Below are 18,902 nucleotides of genomic sequence, written 5' to 3'. Positions count from 1 at the left end.
TCACCAGAACAAAGACGAAACAATGATATTAATTTCAATTTTAGGAATATTGCGTACACTGTGAAATGGATTTTTATACAAAAAAGCTTCGTAATTTTTCTATAATTATCAAAGATATTAATGCAGAAAGGACGATATCTTGAAAATTTGCAACTATATACTTTTACTTGATATTACCATGAAGGACCAAATGATTTTATAAAAATTTGAATTAATAGATGTTGATTGTGAACAAATGAAGAATTGTAGCTGGAGAGTAAGCGAGACCGTGACATCGTTCACCTAAAACATAGTGTTTATATTTGATTATTCTAGGAATATAGTAGAATCACATAATAATATTAGCATAATTGTTATCGCCCAATTATCTTAAAGAAAATGGATTTAATGTTGCTCGTACCAACATCTAAGGAGCAGTTAAACTCGGATGCAAATCAAGTGGGTGAACAAATTTTTGGTTATAACTTGAGCTCCAAATCGCAGAGGTGCATGTTTGAATATCTGTTCCAACGATTTACGTGTGGATCATCAGTCATTTCCAGCTACCAAACACAAATGTAAAATGCCCCCTGAATGGGACGAGCTAAGGAATGTGATAGTAGGTAACGGACCTTGTGCTGAAATTCGGCGATGGTTTCGTCGTAAGTGTTTGGTGTCGCAAAAGCATCCACAAACGCAGTTCTGCTTGCGAAGTAAAGCTGCAATCTCATACGAACATACTAGACACTTGAATTTATATGCCTACATGATACATCCATTCAGCGAATTCAGGTATGTATGCTAGAAACAAACTGCAATCCAAATTTTTTGCAAATTGTAAGTGATTAAACGCCCAAATGAACCAAAATCTCACACGAATAAATTTTAATAAGTTTATAAACGTTTTCTTCATGTATAGGCCGAAGAACAATAGTTTATTGAATTTATAGCGTCGTATTTATTGCGCAGGATATTCTGGGAATCATCAATGATTTTAGTGGTGATCGCGTCCATACTGTTCCAACCGTTCCACGTTACTTTTCACCATGATTCAGAAATCGGAGAATGGTTCTTCATCGCGGTGTTCTTGAACAGTATTTTATTGATCGATATTGTGCTGTGGTTTATGACCGGACACCACGACTTCCGGACAAACGTTGTTGTGTTGGAACCAAAAATTGTTGCACGGTACTAATTTACCCACAAATTGAGCTATAAATTTATCACAAGATTATCATACAAGCCATTAAAAAAAATTAATTCATCGGTAAGAAGCACAATAAGTTGATTACATCATGATCATATGCTTCCAGTAAATATATCATGGGCTGGTTCTGGATCGACGCATTGCCAGCCTTACCAATCGAACTGTATTTTATCTTGTCGGGAATGGATCTACATTCCCACCAAGTGTACTTCCACTTTCAAATGCTCAAGCTTTTGAAATTGCGAACTCTCATAGTATACGCACGTCGCATGCGTCGGGTGAGTGCTGTCAATGATAATGACGCAATTGTACCGATGAATAATAAAATTTCACCAAACTTGACGGTGAAAATTTGGAAAACATTTTCATCGCGGTAATTTTTGTCTTTGTGTTATCGAATTTCACTCTAATATTAAAGTTTGTTACAATTTTCAGGTTTATAACGTGTCGTTCCAGATGTACAAATCCTTAGCAATATCAATCTCAATTGTATTAATTCTTCATTGGGCAGCTTGCGCCGAATATTATGTTTCTGCGACTGTCCGGCAATGGTATCTTGAGTCTGGCGTGGATCACGAGTGAGTGCTGCTGTAATTGTAATCTATCGACAAGCTTCACATAATATTTGTGCGAGTTTTAAATTACCAATAGTGGCTTGAAAGAACGATGAAAGTGATGCGCCTGAAATGAATATTTATTTCCCCAAAGTAACTGGACCACTCTCCCACACGTGGCACAAGGCAATACTGGATACAAGTACAATATGGCTTTGTACAGGGCAGTTGCAGCCATGGTCAGTGCTTTGAAATATGATAGTTTGTCTTCGGTAGAAGATGTCACGTTCGATGTAATCTTCTCCATATGCGGACGAATAGCAAACATCTACTTAATAGGCAGGTGTTTAATAGTTTTTACCTGGTGTTCAATAGTTTTTATTCCAATAAGTTGATCATTTAGATTTATGGTGATAGCGCAGACTGATAATACCTTATATGGTTCAACAGCGCAGTGGCTTGAGCTGACAAACGCTTGTCAAGGTACAAATAACAACTATTTACGACTTGTGCCGCAATTGCAGGAATATATGAGACACAAGGAACTGCCTTCTGAAATTCAATACCGTCTCACCACCTACTACGAATATTGTACACAGAGATCTATTGATTTGGAAAAAAGTATCATGAGTCAATTATCAGCGCATTTAAAAGAGGTATACGAGATTTTTTTTTGAGGATAAATTTTTTAAATGACTGCTGCTTCCGTATTTCTCCATTCTTATTGAAGAAAAAATGATCAAAATTGATGTTTCAAGCGACAATCACTCAAAAGATGCTGATTTTATCTTTGTAGGAGCTAACGCTGCATAATTCTCGGAAGTTGGTTGAAAAAGTAACATTATTTAAGTGCTTACCAGAAGCCCTCGTATCGCGTATTGCAATGTCTCTGCATACTGAAGTCTTCCTTACAAATGACATAATATTCAAGGCAGGGACAACCGGGGACACGATGTATTTTATCGCTTCCGGAACGGTTGCCATATACACAAGTTTAGGAAAAGAGGTGAGTAATTTTTACATCTGTAGAAAATTTTTAATTCACTTCAACTGTTACTTGCTAGGTCTGCCACCTGAGGGATGGAGCGCACTTTGGTGAAATAGCCTTGATAATGGAAAACGATCAGCGGCTGGCGAGCGTTGTGGCGGTCGAGATATGCGAGCTTTACGTTTTATCCCGCGAAGATTTTCAGCAAGTCATCGAACCGTTTCCAAACCTTATGAATATCCTGCAGAAATTAGTTCTGGAAAGATTGGAGAAGACTGTATTTTTAGGCGACCTGTATCGTCTTGAGGGAAACATACCCGCGGATGTTTTTAATAACGATAATCAGCGTTCTAACTCTGTGCGGATAGAGAATGATAAAACATGATACTACCTCCCCTCTCGAGTGCATTCTTCCTCTCCTTTTTCCGATCTGTCAAAATTTTTTACCGTCCTATCACATTTATTCAAATTGGTACGCCTTTTTGTAGTGCCAAGATTTAGGAGCAGCATACCTGGAGTTTTCAGTGAAATTCGCCGATCAACGCCAGCAGATAGGCAACCGAAGGACGCTATATTTTGAAGATGCAGTAACACAAACGCCAGCAGATAGGCAACTAAGGGTACTTTTTGTATCCCTACATGTTGAACATGTAGCTTTAGTTGCCTATCGTCTGGCGTTAAGCGGTAAGTTTTAAAAGCACTGATTTTTACGATATCATGATATTCGTTTCTTGGCATCGTTGTCTGTTGAAAAAGGTGAATTATTTTAATTACCTCTGCATCCCATCGCTTTCCTCAATTACATATGGAATATATACTTACGATATTTCTTGGTACGTTAGAAACCGAGATTCTGATTTACTATACCCTATTCTGCCAATATTATAACGAATCGTCATCGCTTATGACGAGTACGAAAAAACAGAAACCTGATACGAGCAACGATGCCGCATTATCTTTTCATCCGACATGGAAGGGTGGTTTTGTGATTTCGAGGTAGCCTGTAAGATTGCTGATAGACGGTGGTGAGGCGCCAATGTTCGGGATAATCGGCGTCTCGACATCCCTTGACGACGCTGAAGGGTGGAGTGAGAGTGTCGATGCAAAAGGACCTCCTGGCGAAGGGAGTTCTAGGTCTAGGCACGTTGAGGCTCGTAGGAAGGCCGTTCCTCTGGGGATCATCACCGGGCCCCATCCTGGGTCCAGCAAGCTGCAGAGCCTGTAGTCGCTGTTGTCGCCTGTGCAGCTCCTTCTCTTCGTCTTTGGTCCTTTGTTCGCAAGCGGAGCAGTTCCGGAGGTAACCGGCGTGCTTCCGTTTGTCACGTCTCGGAGCTTGAGGCGAGCTGGTGTAGCGTTTCGCGAGGTCAAGTTCGGCCTCGGACAGTCGGATGTCACCGAACCCCTTGCAGAGGTGGCACTTGCTCGATCCCTCCAGGAGCTTCCTGGCACGTCCCTCGTCGTCCTCTTCTTCGGCTTCCGTTTTGTATCTCGTGAGGACGCTGATCCTGCTCCTGGCGACGGAGTCGTCGTCGACGCACGGCGAGCGTCGTGGAGATCCACATCGTGATCCTTGATCCTTGGAGATCGCGGTTCTGCACCGTTTTTCCGGATGATGAGGCGGCGCTTTGACGAGGCGTTCAAATTTGCCAGGATCAGCGGACGCCGCCCTGGGCCGCGAGAAATCTGGGGAGTAGATTTCCGGGTTGAAATTTTCGGCCGGGTGCTGGACCAGCGTGAAGATCCCAGGAGCCGGACCGCCGTCGGATCCGTCGATGTGAACCGGCCTTCTAGGCTCGTAGATCGGATCGATCGGTGCGTCCCAGCAAATCGCAAGGTCCATTCTAGTTTCGGGTATCTTGCAGCCGAGGAGAGGACCGGGCAACTGGTTGAGACCCTGGTTTCGCGGTCGCCGTTGGAACACCTTGGGGGTCACTTCCTGGTACTTTTTGTGAGCCTTGTAGGAGTTCAACGAGCCGCAGGATCTCGCTCGGCCGAAATTCATGTTGGCAAAGACTCGGTCGTCGACCCGATCCGGGAGCGGTTGGTGCTCCAAATTTTCGGTGTGGAATTTTTTCGCTATCGCGAAGTTGTCCCGGCACGTTGGCATTTCCATTGGACGATGAGTGTGCTGAATTTTTGGTGGACGCAAGACTCGAGGTCCTGACGTGCTTCTCTGCAGCGACGAGCGCACCTTTAAATTACCCGCCACGTACTTGGGGATGTTAAAACCTTCCGGAGGACGAAATTCCGGCTTTGTGTAACTTCCCGGACAGTACAAGCCGCACTCCCTTCGGTCCTCCTCAATCATTTCTAATCTGGTATCGTTTTAATTTTTTTCATTGCCACTATGCCTCTTGGCACAAAGCATCTTTGTTCTGAAATTATAATAATTGACAATTTTTAGACGTTATAATCATTATTCATGGTCTTTATCGATAATAAGAAAGCGTAATGCCAATGAATTTTTATTCCCTAATCCATTTGCGCGATTTTCTTGTCATCGTGCATTGAGAAGGATTGTAAAAAACGTTCTATACTAAACAGCTGAGTCATTAATTAAGCTTTTATTACAGCGTTACTAGATTGAATAATCAATTAAAGTAATTAATCATCGAACAACCTACAATACACGATTTACTCACCACGATCATTGGAATAAATTTATTTTATAAATCCACTCATTTCCAGATCACGAATAATTAGGCGAAATCCCCATCAAAATTGATTATCATATATTTCTGCGAATTCATAGATTCACATAAACACTTGGACTTCGTTCCGACCAGATGTAAGGTGGCTTTATAAGCGTGACTAAATTGTATCATCATCTTTCGGACGGTTTTGTTGTACTGCGGTATCGGTTCAACGCAAAGAGAAATCGTCTGGATGAATGTTATACCTCGAGAATCGAGTTACGTACACTGAAGCGTGTTGGACAAGGTCTTTCCAGCGAGTCTGTCGAGGCTCGCCGAGTTACGGAATGTTTACTTGCTTGACAACGGAATAGTTCAATAAGCGGATATACATCTGCAGGTATACCGCGTACTTTCAGATACCACTGCTAAAAATAATTTCGGGGCTGGAGATGGCGTGATGAACATAACATGCAGAGCTGGATGGCACATTATACTCTTTGGTTCGTGAAAGCTAAGTCCATACCATGTAATTTGTCATATCAAGTTCGAGTCATTCCGTTTTACACCAAAAAAAAAAACACCCACTTCATAAGCATCTTCCGCATGTAACGTAAATCCGCACAGGCTGCAGTCAAATACAAATAAAACGATCACGTTTAAAGTAATGCCGTTTCTCAAAGGTATATGATTGGATGATTGATCGACAATTGCTCATTTTCTTGGAGGGTAAATCTTTAGTATTATCGACTGTTGTCAGTTAACCGGATTTTCATCAATTGGTGGGCTGCAGGTGCAACGTGCATAAAAAATCTTGCACAATATCATCGCATTTGGACTAAGGTTGACGGGCAGGCTAATTTTTCTAAAGTATACGTGAATACGATTTGGAGTGGTAAGTTGCAAATAGCATTTGGATGTGTCGTTGACTGAATTACATCATGCGCAGGATTGGGTTATGATGCAATTTTGTGAAGTGATTCACGAACCTGGAGGACGTTCGTTTCCTTTTCAGTCGAATTCAAATAAGAAATTACAAAGGCAATGTGGAATAAAAATTTCATCGGATAGGCAAAGTGGGTTAATGATCGCATTCGGATGCGTGCTGCATCGCTTGTATTAGGGCACCTATTGATTTCCTGTGCCTTCCAAGAATAAATTACAACAGTTTCAAATATAGGTCGTATTATTCAGTGGCTGGTGGCATTAAATTAAACACGAGTGGCTATCTGTTTAGAATCGCTCATCGCCAGAGAAGACGAAGCATCTATCAACAGAATCTTATCACCACAGCTCTTGTTCATCATGAGGATTTCTGATAAGAGTTAATTGTGATTTCTTGGATTTCATCATTGTGGATGAAAATTCGGAAGAATTCAACAAGATTTAACACGTTGCAGCTCTAATGCCAGTAAGGTGCATCTCGTTTATTTCACCAGGTTTGGAATTGGAAGATTTTATTGGGTAATTCATCTTATCGTTAGTTGAAAAGCTGTTCTAACGCTTCGCTTTGCACTTCACATTTTTTGCGTTCTATTGTTATAATTTTTTTTACAATCCGTAAGTGTTTGCACGCTGCTTGCCCGAACTACTGCAATATTTGCAAATTGCAAATTTTTATACATCGTACGGATATTTTATCCATAGAAATGAAGAATCGATTTTTGCCACGAATGAGCGTGTACAAGCTGAAAGTATGATTACACTACTCAAAATGCCAAAGCAATCGATGTAGACTGTTAAATTTTAAATTTCATGAAATATGATATTTACTCGAAAATTGTTTTCATACAAATAACTATACTACATCGTTTATCTTTTTATTGGTTTATGTGAGAATTATTTAAGTAACGTCAGATACCCATCTTAACAGTGAACGCCTTCACCTGATTATAGGGCAAAAATTGGTATTTGAATTTCGCGCAGGTTCGACCAACAATGTCGAACAATGAACTTCAAATCACTGGCACCGCCCCTCGACGTGGAAAAAGTAACTAAAAAGAAGCTGGTAACTAGTCATTATGAATTCGGTAGATTTGAGAACACCGGAATCGAAACGATGAAATGTCCGGAGGAGAAAATAGAAGATACCAACACAACAGATTAGATATTAAGTACAGAGAACGCAAAGGTGTCCGAGATCCAGTCAATAACGCGTTGGATGACCGTTACAATCACGTAAAGTTTCGGTATTTAAAAATTGTGCGTACCGCAGTACACGAAATTAGCAAAACCGTTTTGCGGTCCGTTTAGTCATAGTTTATTCGGCGCCAGTGCATACGCCCCGCTTATATGTGTTTATCTTGTAGTAATTGGGTTTCCAGCATCTCTAACAGCCTGCACTTGACGCAGGGTGCATTAGAATACTATTTTCCTATATACATACTTTTTTGGCTAAGTGCATAATTTCTATTTAAATCCGCACTTGTGTCTTTCACAGGCGTGTCGCGATACGCCGTATTTCTGGGAAAAAACTACGCGGCTCTTAGTCGTCGCGGTTATCATGATTGAACTGAGGATGCCAGCTGCAATTATCGCTGTTGTGTAAGTTGCTCTTATCGTCTACTCCTCTCCCAATATTACTCCCAACAATTTCAGCTGTGATCTTCACCTGAAAAGATGCTGGAATTGAACGATTCTTCGGTCGATTGATGGCACTTCAAAAAGTTAGGTTAGGTTAGGTTAGGCTGCTTATAACATTTCTTACAGGTTTGTGGTGTAACGCGATGTAAAAAAAATTCAGGGTCGGGGTATAAATATTTCCCCTACCTTTTTATTTCTATACGCTATACAAGTCCTCAAACATTTATAATTCGATTGTAAGAAGATGCGATTCTTTTATCCTCGAAAAAACTCAGGAATAATATACTCGTTTTTCAGCATGTGAAATATTCCTTCCAATGGCTAATAAGATGCGGTAAACTCGTCTGTGCTTCGTGCTCCTTAAATAAAAACTTTTGCGGAGCCACCCAAGAGAAGCATTGCTTGAATCAAAAAGGTGAGAATCAGCGTTTGATGCAATCTGAAGAATTCAATTGTTTTGGAATATATTAAAATGATGTGCGGATAACTTTTCTGCAATTATATGCTGCTGGTCATTAAATCACTGTATTATTATTTGCAGAGTTACGACTGTCTCCCCATGACATGGTACTGTGAGTGAACTTATACCGAATGATCTTGATACTACAGAGACAGAGTTTGCTTTTGAATTTATCACCTGCTGAAATCACCAGCCATTATGTTTCTGTTCGACTACTTCAAGAAGCTCTTCGGTTATGCTGATGAAATTAGCCGGAAAAGAAAGATACCCGATTCGCCAAGTTCGAGCGAAACATTTATTCCAGTTAAAAAGCAGTGTCGTGATCTCGAAATGGGTAATCTTAAAACTAAACTCAGAGACTATCGATATAGTATCGAGGATGACGACAGTATAAAAATATCAACAAAATCACTTTATCAAGCAAAATATACCAAAAACTTATCAAACGGAATCAACAGCGAAAATTGCGAAGGCTTCAGTTCTGCAAAATTGGGGAGCACCATGAAGCCATCCAAGAAAGGTGCTCACACTCCCCGTTCCTCAAAATGTGATGGTTCTGGGTTTAACTGGCCTGCAAAGAATAGCAATCTAAATGTTAACAAATCTACAGACAGTGGGATGTCTACTTTGGCAAAGACATCTTTGTTACGAGAGAAAATGCAGTATGGGGAAATACTGCAGAATTGTATTCCAGCCAGGATACAGGAAATCAATGAAATTAAATTTACCAAGGCAAAAGGATGTGCAAAAGGTCCTACAGAATTACTCCATTCAGAGAAATACAAGCCTTGCCAAAGGCAGCCTTTAGGCAAATCGACCAATATTCTTTTTCCTACCTCAAGTTCTTCGTGGTATCGGCACACTGATTTCACGGATAGAAATACCGTCCCGGAAATAAAGATTGGCGAACATGATCCAAATCGTAGAAAATCCACACCAGTGGGTGATGTCACCAGACATGAAACTTCTCTTCCTCTTCGTAATTCAAATGTTGCGCGACAGTCCTTTGGTCATAAAAACACCACTGCGAACTCGCTGCGAGACCTACTTGCGTCGAAAGCAGTTCTTAAAAACGATTATATCTCAGAAGTTTCTAAACGTTATGATGCACGCATTGAAGAATGTCAGAAGCAGGCGGAAGAGCTGAAGAGAGAGAAAGACCTTCTTGCCAAACATAACCGACTGACCAGAGAAGCCGTACTTGAAGAACAGTTTCACCGTTCATTGAGGCTATGCGAACCAGTTCTCGACGATACAGAAGAACCGGAGGATGAACCACTTCCAAGTCTTACGAATGAAATGCTCCAAGAAATCAAGCATGCTCTCATTCCTCACCCGCCAAATCAGGTTCTGGTCGAAGGCTTTGGACTTCAGATTACGAGGAAAGACATTCACACTTTATCTGGCTTGAACTGGCTGAACGACGAAGTAATTAACTTTTACATGAATTTATTGATCGTTCGGGGAAACAGTGGCGGGAATTTTCCAAAAGTTCACGCGTTGAATACATTTTTCTACCCAAAACTACTTTCCGGGGGTCACTCGTCGCTGAAACGTTGGACGAGGAAGGTCGACATATTTTCCAAAGAAATGCTCGTCGTCCCCATACATCTCGGAATGCATTGGTGCATGTCAATCGTCGATTTTAGGGACAAAACTATTCGTTACTTTGACAGTATGGGCGGAAGTAATCCTAAGTGCCTCAATGCTTTGAAACAGTATCTCCAAGACGAGAGTTTGGACAAAAAGAAGCAGCCTTACGACATGACGGGTTGGAAATTAGAAAATGTCAAAGATATACCCCAGCAGATGAACGGTAGCGATTGTGGAGTATTTTCATGCATGTTTGCCGAGTACTTGTGTGCCAACAAGAGACTGACTTTCAGTCAGGAGGATATGCCGTATTTCCGCAACAAAATGGTATACGAAATACTTAAATCTAAACTTTTATAACTAAAGTATCTATTTTGAGGAACTGCTGTGAACTGAAAAAACTCCCGAATCTGCGATACTAAGGTGAACAAATGAAGGATGAATTGTTTCCGCGTGTTTTTATCCATAAACTTTTACTGTAATGGAGACTGGGTAAACGTATTACGTGGCAAGATATTCTCAATCACCTCAACGTGCTGGATACAGTTTATTCTGAAAATTTACGGACAGTGAAGCTTAGATTAGGGATCTGTTAATTGACAATGTTAATCATTGCGTAACAATGTGATGAATGTGAGAACTTCAACACTGTCTGGTACTCTACCGACTACGAAAACCTGGTGATTAATAAAGTTGCTTTCAATTGTAATGCTAAGCATTCAACTTTGTTATCTATGCAAACAATAACTTTCAAGTGAATCATCAATACATTTAAAGACAAACGTTCAACAAATTTTTTCCCCAGCGCGCTAAAGAAAGAGAGAAAAAAAAAGAAAGCAGACTTTTACACTGACGACTGAAGTGAAAATTCATTTAGATTTGCTACGAATCTTTATTATTATTATTTAATCCGTGAATCAGCTGCGAGGAAAGATCCTACCCCTCGTAAATCGAATAACATTTAATGTTTTGTAATCATCTTACAAGATTTAAAACGTCATTAATTTTGTAATAAACTTTGAATCCAACCGAGCAATGTTTCTTTATTATCGTCAATATTTATCAAGTTATAATTTACTCTGCTTTTACCACAGAATTTTAATCTTCTGTTTATTGCATTGGTGGTTACTAGTCATTTGTTTTTCAATTGTAATTTAAACACTCAATAATTAATTGTTGGTTGTTCGGATCTTCTAAGAATTCATTCATATTCATAGAGTTGGTCGCGTCATCCATCTGCGACAAGTCATCATTTTCTAAACACTATTTAGTTATCGTTGCTAACATACCTTCATTTGTACAAATAGTTTAACTCTTGAATCATTATTGCCCCTTCCTACAAGCAGCTCTCAACTTCAGTTTTAACAAATGGTATGGCATTTACGTATGATGACAGTTTGATCCAACATGCAGACAATCCTGTTATGGTGCATTGCAAAATGTTCATCCTGTTGAAGAACGAAACGAGTATCCCAACGAAAAAGTAATAAAAGAGTAACTTGATCGTTTTATTATACTTTTCTTCACGTACCAGTGTTACGATTCATCTGGTTCATTCTGAACTGTGTGCATTTATGCATTCGTTTATCGTTTACTGGTGAATCAAGCTGGTACGTGAAAGTTGCAAATATAATCGTATAATATTTTTATTGTTGGTACTTACAGTTCACACGTATGCATACCTATAGAATTGGAGAATTCCGCGTACGCGTTTGATTTCAGTTGTGTAAAATATACGGTGTACTCAGTGTCGGCACCGATGCTATGTTTCGACGCGATATCTGTTTAATACTAATGCAGGTACATACATTTCAGATTTAGGCTTTAACATAATTACACATTATCATGTCATTAAAAACGGTTACACTCTCTGCACGGTTTGATAGAATTGCAATTCTAGCAATAAATGTCATAGGTGATAACCGGACAGTATTACAATAAGGTTAAAATAACGATGGAAAACGAATTGTGAATAAAAAAATTTCAGTACAAAACAAGTCGGCATTTTTTCTCTTGCACGAATTACATGAAGTTCAATTTGAGATAAAAATATTCAAGATACGACTAGAAAAAAACTAGCATTTATTAAGGACAAATTGTAGGCAACATGTGACCACGCACGTATGAGTAAATTTCACGAGTTGAAATCTCAATTGTTAGGCTATCCTCAAAGTTAAAATTACAACTAAACTATCTTTGCCGTAATTTTCTTTCGCCTTGAATATTTCTCTGTTACCGTTGACTGCAGAAATCGATCGTACACTCGGAATAAAATCGCAAGTGTGTAAACGGCGGCCATGTTGTTTTTTGTACCGCTGTTAGTACTCGACTAAAATACGAAATACATCGACTGATAATGTTTTCCACAACTTGAGTAGAGATTGCAACCGATACGCAGAATCAATCACTCGTACGTGCGTGTTCCTGCGTTCGTGATAAAATTTCCCGCATGACTTTGATCTTTGGCAATGATGAAAAGGTCTAGAAGATTCTCTTCTCGTGCGAGAAGAGACCGTGAACATTTCCCTCAAGCTGTGCCGACTGGGTTCTCCTTTCGAACCTGATCTCCCCGTTGTACACCATCGATCTCAAAGCGGAAACGGACCTAGCACCAATATCCTGGCAGCCGTGTTTGATTCCGCATTGCAGGTAGGGCAAAAACTTAAGGATAGAACCCTTGTCGACGATGGACCCACTGACACCCTGCGCGACCTTCAGCTTGTCCATCTCGTTGTGGTAGTACCTGTCCATCGCAGAACCCTTGGTGTTCCGGCGCTCCATGGCTTCCAGTGAGCCCATTCCGCGGTACTTCTTCAGCCTGACTCCATCGCTGAAGAAGTATTCCCCAGGTGCCTCGGAGGTTCCGGCAAGCAGGGAGCCCATCATCACTGTGCTCGCGCCGAGACAAAGGCCCTTGACGATGTGCCCGATGGACTGGATCCCTCCGTCGGCGATAACCGGGACCCCGAACCTCTTCGCGTACTCCGAAACCTTGTAAACGGCGGTCGCCTGCGGCCTGCCGACGGCCATCACCTCCTGGGTGATGCAGATCGAGCCCGAGCCCATCCCTACTCTCAGTCCGTCGGCTCCAGCCTCGATCAGGTTCTTCGCCTGGGCGCAGGTGACGACGTTCCCAGCGATGACCTCGAGCTCGGGATACGCGGACTTTACGTACCTCAGCATTTCGATTTGGAATTTCGAGTTCCCCTGGGAAGAGTCAAGGACGATAACGTCCACCCCTGCCGAGGCGAGGCACTTGAGTCTCTCTTTGTCTTCGTCTCTCGATCCGATCGCGGCGCCGACAAGCAGCTGCTTGTTCTCGTCCTTACTGGCGTTCGGGTGACTCCTGTTCTTTTTGAGGTCAGTCCGTGCCATCAGGGACACGAGCTCGCCGCTCTCGTTTACTATCGGGAGTTTACCCTTCTTCGACATCTCCAGGATGGAATTGGCCTCCTGAAGAGCGACTCCGGCGGGCGCGGTGATCAGGTCCTTCAGCCTGGTCATCACGCTCTCCAGTCTCTCGCCCTGCTGGGTCGCAACGTTCTCGATAAAGTCGATATCCTTAGAGGTGACGATGCCGACCAGCCGGCTCCCGAGCTTACCACTCTCCGTAATCGGCACCCCGGAAAACCCGTGCATCGCTTTGACCCTCAGCACGTCGGCCATCGTGTGATCGGGCGACAACACTACCGGATCCCGTATGAAGCCGTGCTTGTACTTCTTCACCTTCTGCACCTCGGTCGCTTGGTACTCGGGCGAACAGTTGTGGTGTATGATCCCGATGCCGCCCGATAGCGCCATGGCGATGGCCATGTCCGACTCCGTCACCGTGTCCATGGGCGTTGATACCAACGGAGCCTTAAGGGTGATCCTCCTGGTCAGCGGGGAAGAGAGGTCGACCTGGTCCGCTGTGAAGTCGATGTACCCGGGGAGGATGATAAAGTCGTTGTAGGTGAGGCCGTCACCGGCGGCGAAGAGTTGGTCGGCGGTCAGTCCATCTTCGGGGACGTCGTCCCGGGTGGCGTCGAACACATAGTCGGCCATTTCTCTCGCGTTTTATCCAGATCAGAGGTCGCGACTGGAAAACGGCTGGAAAGCGGAATTTTTACGGACCGTTCCCGTATTGATTAACCGCACACTCGACGGACAAATCGCCCCGTAGAAGCGACTGCTGTCGATGATACTCGCGACACTTCTAGAGCTTCTCCTCAATCCTCACCCGGCATAACTCGACCCTCGAATGCCGCCTCGCCGGCTTTCTCCCGCTCCGAATGTTCGCCGCTTTGCCCACGCTATTTTACCCTCCGCCAATCACCGGCCAATGGCCAGCTACCGTTGGCTCGGAAAATTCCTCCCCCAACTTTCGACCGGACCTAGGCAACGCTCGACGCTTCTTCGCTCTTGGTTATCATGTAACGATTATCGAAGCCCGCAATTACGGCTCGTTTGTGCATCTGCACCTTCTCGTTTTTTCCTCTTTTCGGCTTTTGAATAAAGTAGCCCACAGTTGTTCTTATTCTGATGGAATCAGCTCGCGCGACAAAATTTCCACTGACAGGGTGTCTAAGACCTGAAAAAACCTGAAAATTCTTACATGTCACGAAATTTTACTAATGAAACTGAAAATTTTACTCTTTCGTTAATTACTAACTCAGATTCCAGCAGTATACGGAATATTGATACTCGTTTATATTTTTTTTTTTAATTTCGAGTCTCTTGTATTGACAGATCGATTAAAAGAAAACGTCATTCCTTTTCTTTCTATGCATGGAACATATTTTTATACTTATTGCGCGTATTGATAAGGTTTGTAACGTACAGCTGTGGATCGTCAAAAAGGTAATGAAGAAATCCTTATTTTGTTTCTAAAAAAACCTTAAAAGCTATGATTTCCTGGACCCCGAAAAAAGTAGACACCCTGACTGACGTTTTAAACCAAAAAAAATATCATGATGTTTATCATGTGACACGATTATCTTTTTTTCTCATTTCTTTCGTTTTGCGTTTAACCAGCTGCAATCCGGATTTTCACTGCGACCATTTCCAACTCAAACACTGCATGGTAATGCGCTCTAAATCAAATATTTGACATTTCTGCTGCGCTATTTAATTTCACCGTTTTATTTATGCATTCACTGCACACACCGTCGACTACGAACGAATGTTTCCGTTGTTAAAACCATTCTGGACGTTATTTCGCAATTTTGGAACTGTTTGAAATTCGGTAAACCGTAATAAAACGAAATATATTCATATTTTGCAATCCTAGCGCCGTCAAAATCGTTGTAAAAATAAGAAAATAGTGATTTTTTTCTCAACGTTTCGCTACGATAACGTTACTCACTTCAACCTCGTGTTTAAATACTATTATGCAGTAGGCACCTACGATATTCTCGGCTCTCATCGATTTCCAATCGAAGAAGGAACTTTGAATAAATAAGATTTACTCAACTTACATGGTAAGAATTTCGACGTTCCGTAAAGCGGTTTGCTGCGAAAATTTAGCTCTGCGAACACTAATTTGTCCATTTAAATTCTATGCCGCGGTCAGATATCTGGTAAAACGCCCCGATTCCAGTCGCTTGACTGTTGTGAATATGTAAGAGGGTCCATTATGAAAATCATTCTCCCTTACGTGACCACCGATTACGAAGGCAGGTTACTTCACTCACTTACAGTCATCCATTATAGCCTCACTGTCTTTAAATAACTGTTACCTAAGTCGAGAAAAATTCGCTTTTTCAAACCGGAAGGTTATTCAATCGTAACCTGTCTCCTTCCGGAGTTGTCCGCCACCAACGTCCGGCAATTTTATAGATCTACAAATTACCAGCAGGATACCAGCTGACATTTAAATTCTCATTTCAGCCAGGCGTGGTTAACTAATGCTTACGAAATGGGGATAAACTGCTGACTTTAATTAATTCTCACTGATACGGGCTGCGGGTTAAACCGTATCGAAGGTACCGTTGTTTACAGCTTTGCAGTCCTCGTTAAATATCCAACGAACATCGGTCTGATTGGGCATTTACATGACAAGGGACCATGTCCGACAATGAATTAGCAATGGCAGGAATCCCAAGTCGCGGATAATTTCCAGCATTGGTTGTAGGTAATTGAGTGACAGGCTGAATGTGTAATGCAAATGCGTCGTAGGACGGAATCCTTAGGAAGGTTTTGCGGATCAATGTAATCCGACGTGACGCCTGTCCGTATCGTATTATTATATACACCTACTTCTCAGATTAACCCAGATTTCTCATTCCGAGATTGGGGCGTTGGAATTTCGTCCGGTATTTCCCGCACATGAATATCCAAGAACCTAATTCAAACTTCGTTGGAAGGACTCGACTCCGGTTTGCTTTCCATATACCGAGTCAAATTGACACAGGCAAACTCCTCGCTGCCGTCGAGTTTCTCTGTCGCCTTCTATGCGGCCGAGATTTGACTTGTGCCAAATTGTGTCGGCGAGTGGAAATCCGAAAGTACACACGGCTATCAATGTGCCGGCTCGTGAGTGAGTTTGAATGCAAAGGCTCCCGAAACAACTCTGGTTTGGTATTTGATATTAAACAAGAAATCGTGCGAATACGCCTAGCTTTGGCGTAATTGGAGTTTTATGAGCTGTCGTTATTGTAATACATATATTGTTAAGGATGTTTAAAAAAAAAAAAACACTTTGCGATTTTCCATCGTGACGCCCCCAAAAGAGTTTGTTTAAGTCTAAAGAAAGATTCTGTAAAAAGATCGCGCTCATTCGATTTTTCACATTTTTTTGAATTAGTGAAGAAACACGTTGTGGCATTTCAATTATTACATCTCTCCTGACATTTATATTTCACTTAAAGATCATGATCCATAATACAACGATATATCATCCGGGAATCTAAGGTTCGCAATAAATTTCAACTATTTTATGAGATTGAATTAATAACGAAAAGATCTTTAGATATACTTTTCAAACATTAACCAGAGACTTGATGTTAAGCAATAAAAAAATTTTTATTCACAATTCGTCATAAATATAAAAAAAAAATGTATAAAAGTGAAAAATCAAGTGAGCGTGATCTTCCACGTAACGTGGAACGCTAATGTTTTTTGTAACTTAAACAAACTTTTTAGGGGGTGCAATGGTGGAAAATCGTAAATTCTCTTTATTCTCAAACATTCTAATATATCTATACATATATATACCTCTCATCTGCTCTGCAACTTGCCAAAGTATTCCGAGGACGAAAGACGGCGTAGAGTTTGCAGGGCGGTTTGCCTCACCCTAACATTATATACGACAGTCAATTTGACTCCCTTTGTGATGGAAGGAATATTGGTGGAACAAGCTGTGCAATTTTCAGCCTCTACCGCACAATGTAATTTACCACGTTCGAGTTCCCGCAGCGGAATCGCTCGCTCGATAACAAACGTGCGTGAAGTCGTCTCTTCGAAAATTATTTACTTGCTCAAACGCATAACATCGATTTTTCTTTCCTATCTTCTCTCGTTTCCTCACTGGCTGACAATAATTATTCTTCTTCCCAGGGGTGGAAATTTAGGAGTGGTAATTTCAGTACGGATCAATAAATTCTGCGGAAATTTAAACGCTGTAACTGATTTTCAAAAAATGACGATTTAAATATAGGAAAAAGATGAATAAATTACAAATAATACAATGTAATTTTAAATGCACACTGATTTTCCACTTGAATTTTCAATAAAGTTACACGTAATGCTGGTACACATAAGATAAACGTAATTACCTTTATACGTTGAATGAGAGCCTTTGATCCATCCCTTGGAATATAAGAAGGTTTCTTTGAGCGGTATGAATAAATCTGATGTAGCTACGAAATGAGAGAAAAATACGTGTCATTATACATGTTTAAAATTGTATTTACATCTGAATTTATAACGAACACGAAATATAGTACAAAGTATACAGTATTTTAGATTACAGAAGGCACTCAACCTTTAAACCTAATATTATTAGTTTTTATTATAATTATAATGTAATAATAATAATGGAAAAATCCTTCATACAAAAGTGAAATAATATCTATTTTTTTTAATATATAATACATGTAATATATATATATATATGTATGTGTGTGTGTGTACATGTAATATTAATAATATATTAATTTATCTGTATAATAATTGCATGTGTGAATTAATGAATGAGGGAATGAGCATTTCGGCGGGTTAATAGAATTGCGGAGAAGCTACAACGGCTGTAGAATTTTAGTATACATAAAGTATGTGTGTATGAAGTAGAGTTAAGAACGTGTGAAAATTCTCACTTTTACCAATAATTGATGAAAATAGTTCGGACCCGGACAATATTAGCTATTAGATATTAAAAAGAATCGCGAGGATTCCAAGAGTGAAATAGAATAATCTAAATGCAAGAAGCAGTTTCTAATCAGCTGATGGCGATTGTAACATTTAATACAACAAATGTAACACTATTGATTGCAAATATGATTGGCGATGGAAAAAACGTTGAGAAAATATTATACGAATTGGGAAAGATTCGAATCTAAAATACGATTGCTGATATAAGCGCGAAAGCAAACTGATGATTGTCATTGGTAAAAATGTCGTGAAAACCTAGAGGGAACGGTGCAAGAATCGATCGGCGTTCGAATAGTTGGCGAGTTGATTTTTTTGTAAACCGAGTGGTAATTACAAACGATTCTTACGTGCATTAAAATTGCGTCGCAAACATTGCAAGCGGTCGCTCGAGACTTTTACAAGTCTGCAGACTCGATATTTAATGGATCAACATATCGGAAAAGGAAATGAAATCCAGGTTTAAGACGTATAAATACTATATTCGCATCGTTTCCGCAAACGAGTTTAATGAAATATCTTATCGCGCATAAATGGTACGAAATGCTATTATATTCTA

At 40.8% G+C, this 18,902-nt stretch overlaps 5 protein-coding genes across 16 annotated transcripts in view; 2 read left to right on the top strand and 3 right to left on the bottom strand.

The window, feature by feature from the left end:
- The first annotated feature begins 378 nt into the window (after positions 1-378).
- On the top strand, positions 379-3,113 carry LOC124187903 (potassium/sodium hyperpolarization-activated cyclic nucleotide-gated channel 1-like). Its single transcript, XM_046580086.1, has 9 exons — positions 379-438; positions 533-771; positions 949-1,167; positions 1,293-1,464; positions 1,622-1,764; positions 1,895-2,026; positions 2,144-2,396; positions 2,537-2,746; positions 2,805-3,113. Exons 1-9 carry the CDS (start codon positions 379-381, stop codon positions 3,111-3,113), a joined length of 1,737 nt encoding a protein of 578 aa, XP_046436042.1.
- A 525-nt stretch (positions 3,114-3,638) lies between these two features.
- Positions 3,639-5,634, bottom strand: LOC124187902. Its single transcript, XM_046580085.1, has 2 exons — positions 5,371-5,634; positions 3,639-5,103 (listed from the first exon to the last, which is right to left on the bottom strand). The coding sequence occupies exon 2, from the start codon at positions 5,034-5,036 to the stop codon at positions 3,681-3,683; it is 1,356 nt and encodes a 451-aa protein (XP_046436041.1). The 5' UTR covers positions 5,037-5,103; positions 5,371-5,634; the 3' UTR covers positions 3,639-3,680.
- Positions 5,635-7,403: 1,769 nt separating this feature from the next.
- On the top strand, positions 7,404-10,712 carry LOC124174417 (sentrin-specific protease 1-like). 3 transcript variants are annotated; one of them, XM_046553567.1, is made up of 4 exons: positions 7,404-7,539; positions 7,802-7,905; positions 8,242-8,359; positions 8,486-10,712. In XM_046553567.1, exon 4 carries the CDS (start codon positions 8,603-8,605, stop codon positions 10,355-10,357), a length of 1,755 nt encoding a protein of 584 aa, XP_046409523.1. In that variant the 5' UTR covers positions 7,404-7,539; positions 7,802-7,905; positions 8,242-8,359; positions 8,486-8,602; the 3' UTR covers positions 10,358-10,712. The 3 variants fall into 3 exon arrangements, with proteins under 3 accessions (XP_046409523.1, XP_046409521.1, XP_046409522.1); XM_046553566.1 differs by having other exon boundaries at positions 7,430-7,563; XM_046553565.1 differs by having other exon boundaries at positions 7,429-7,905.
- A 913-nt stretch (positions 10,713-11,625) lies between these two features.
- Positions 11,626-17,435, bottom strand: LOC124174418 (inosine-5'-monophosphate dehydrogenase-like). 3 transcript variants are annotated; one of them, XM_046553570.1, is made up of 2 exons: positions 17,192-17,435; positions 11,626-14,567 (listed from the first exon to the last, which is right to left on the bottom strand). In XM_046553570.1, exon 2 carries the CDS (start codon positions 14,039-14,041, stop codon positions 12,479-12,481), a length of 1,563 nt encoding a protein of 520 aa, XP_046409526.1. In that variant the 5' UTR covers positions 14,042-14,567; positions 17,192-17,435; the 3' UTR covers positions 11,626-12,478. The 3 variants fall into 3 exon arrangements, with proteins under 3 accessions (XP_046409526.1, XP_046409525.1, XP_046409524.1); XM_046553569.1 differs by lacking the exon at positions 17,192-17,435 and adding an exon at positions 15,454-15,689 and having other exon boundaries at positions 11,626-14,577; XM_046553568.1 differs by lacking the exon at positions 17,192-17,435 and adding an exon at positions 15,454-15,689.
- Positions 17,436-17,486: 51 nt separating this feature from the next.
- LOC124174415 (nephrin-like) overlaps positions 17,487-18,902 on the bottom strand; it is a 74,513-nt gene continuing 73,097 nt past the window's right edge. For all 8 annotated transcript variants that reach the window (XM_046553549.1, XM_046553554.1, XM_046553552.1 and 5 more), the window contains 2 exons: positions 17,752-17,835; positions 17,487-17,578 (listed from right to left, as the gene is read on the bottom strand). In XM_046553549.1, the coding sequence (XP_046409505.1) occupies positions 17,501-17,578; positions 17,752-17,835 (162 nt within the window). In that variant the 3' untranslated portion in view covers positions 17,487-17,500. The remainder of the gene's footprint in view (positions 17,579-17,751; positions 17,836-18,902) is intronic.

The sequence above is a fragment of the Neodiprion fabricii genome, chromosome 1 (assembly GCF_021155785.1).
Source record: "Neodiprion fabricii isolate iyNeoFabr1 chromosome 1, iyNeoFabr1.1, whole genome shotgun sequence".
Taxonomy (NCBI): Eukaryota; Metazoa; Arthropoda; class Insecta; order Hymenoptera; family Diprionidae; genus Neodiprion; species Neodiprion fabricii.
The sequence above is the reverse complement of the archived record's forward strand: the minus strand, read 5'-3'. Positions and strand labels throughout refer to the sequence as shown.

Coding starts and splice junctions, on each gene's coding strand:
- LOC124187903 (XM_046580086.1), top strand. CDS start 379: ATGGATTTAATGTTGCTCGTACCAACATCTAAGGAGCAGTTAAACTCG. Junction 1,465..1,621: donor ACGCACGTCGCATGCGTCGG/GTGAGTGCTGTC, acceptor TACAATTTTCAG/GTTTATAACGTGTCGTTCCA. Junction 1,765..1,894: donor GAGTCTGGCGTGGATCACGA/GTGAGTGCTGCT, acceptor ATTTCCCCAAAG/TAACTGGACCACTCTCCCAC.
- LOC124174418 (XM_046553570.1), bottom strand. CDS start 14,041: ATGGCCGACTATGTGTTCGACGCCACCCGGGACGACGTCCCCGAAGAT.
- LOC124187902 (XM_046580085.1), bottom strand. CDS start 5,036: ATGATTGAGGAGGACCGAAGGGAGTGCGGCTTGTACTGTCCGGGAAGT.
- LOC124174417 (XM_046553567.1), top strand. CDS start 8,603: ATGTTTCTGTTCGACTACTTCAAGAAGCTCTTCGGTTATGCTGATGAA.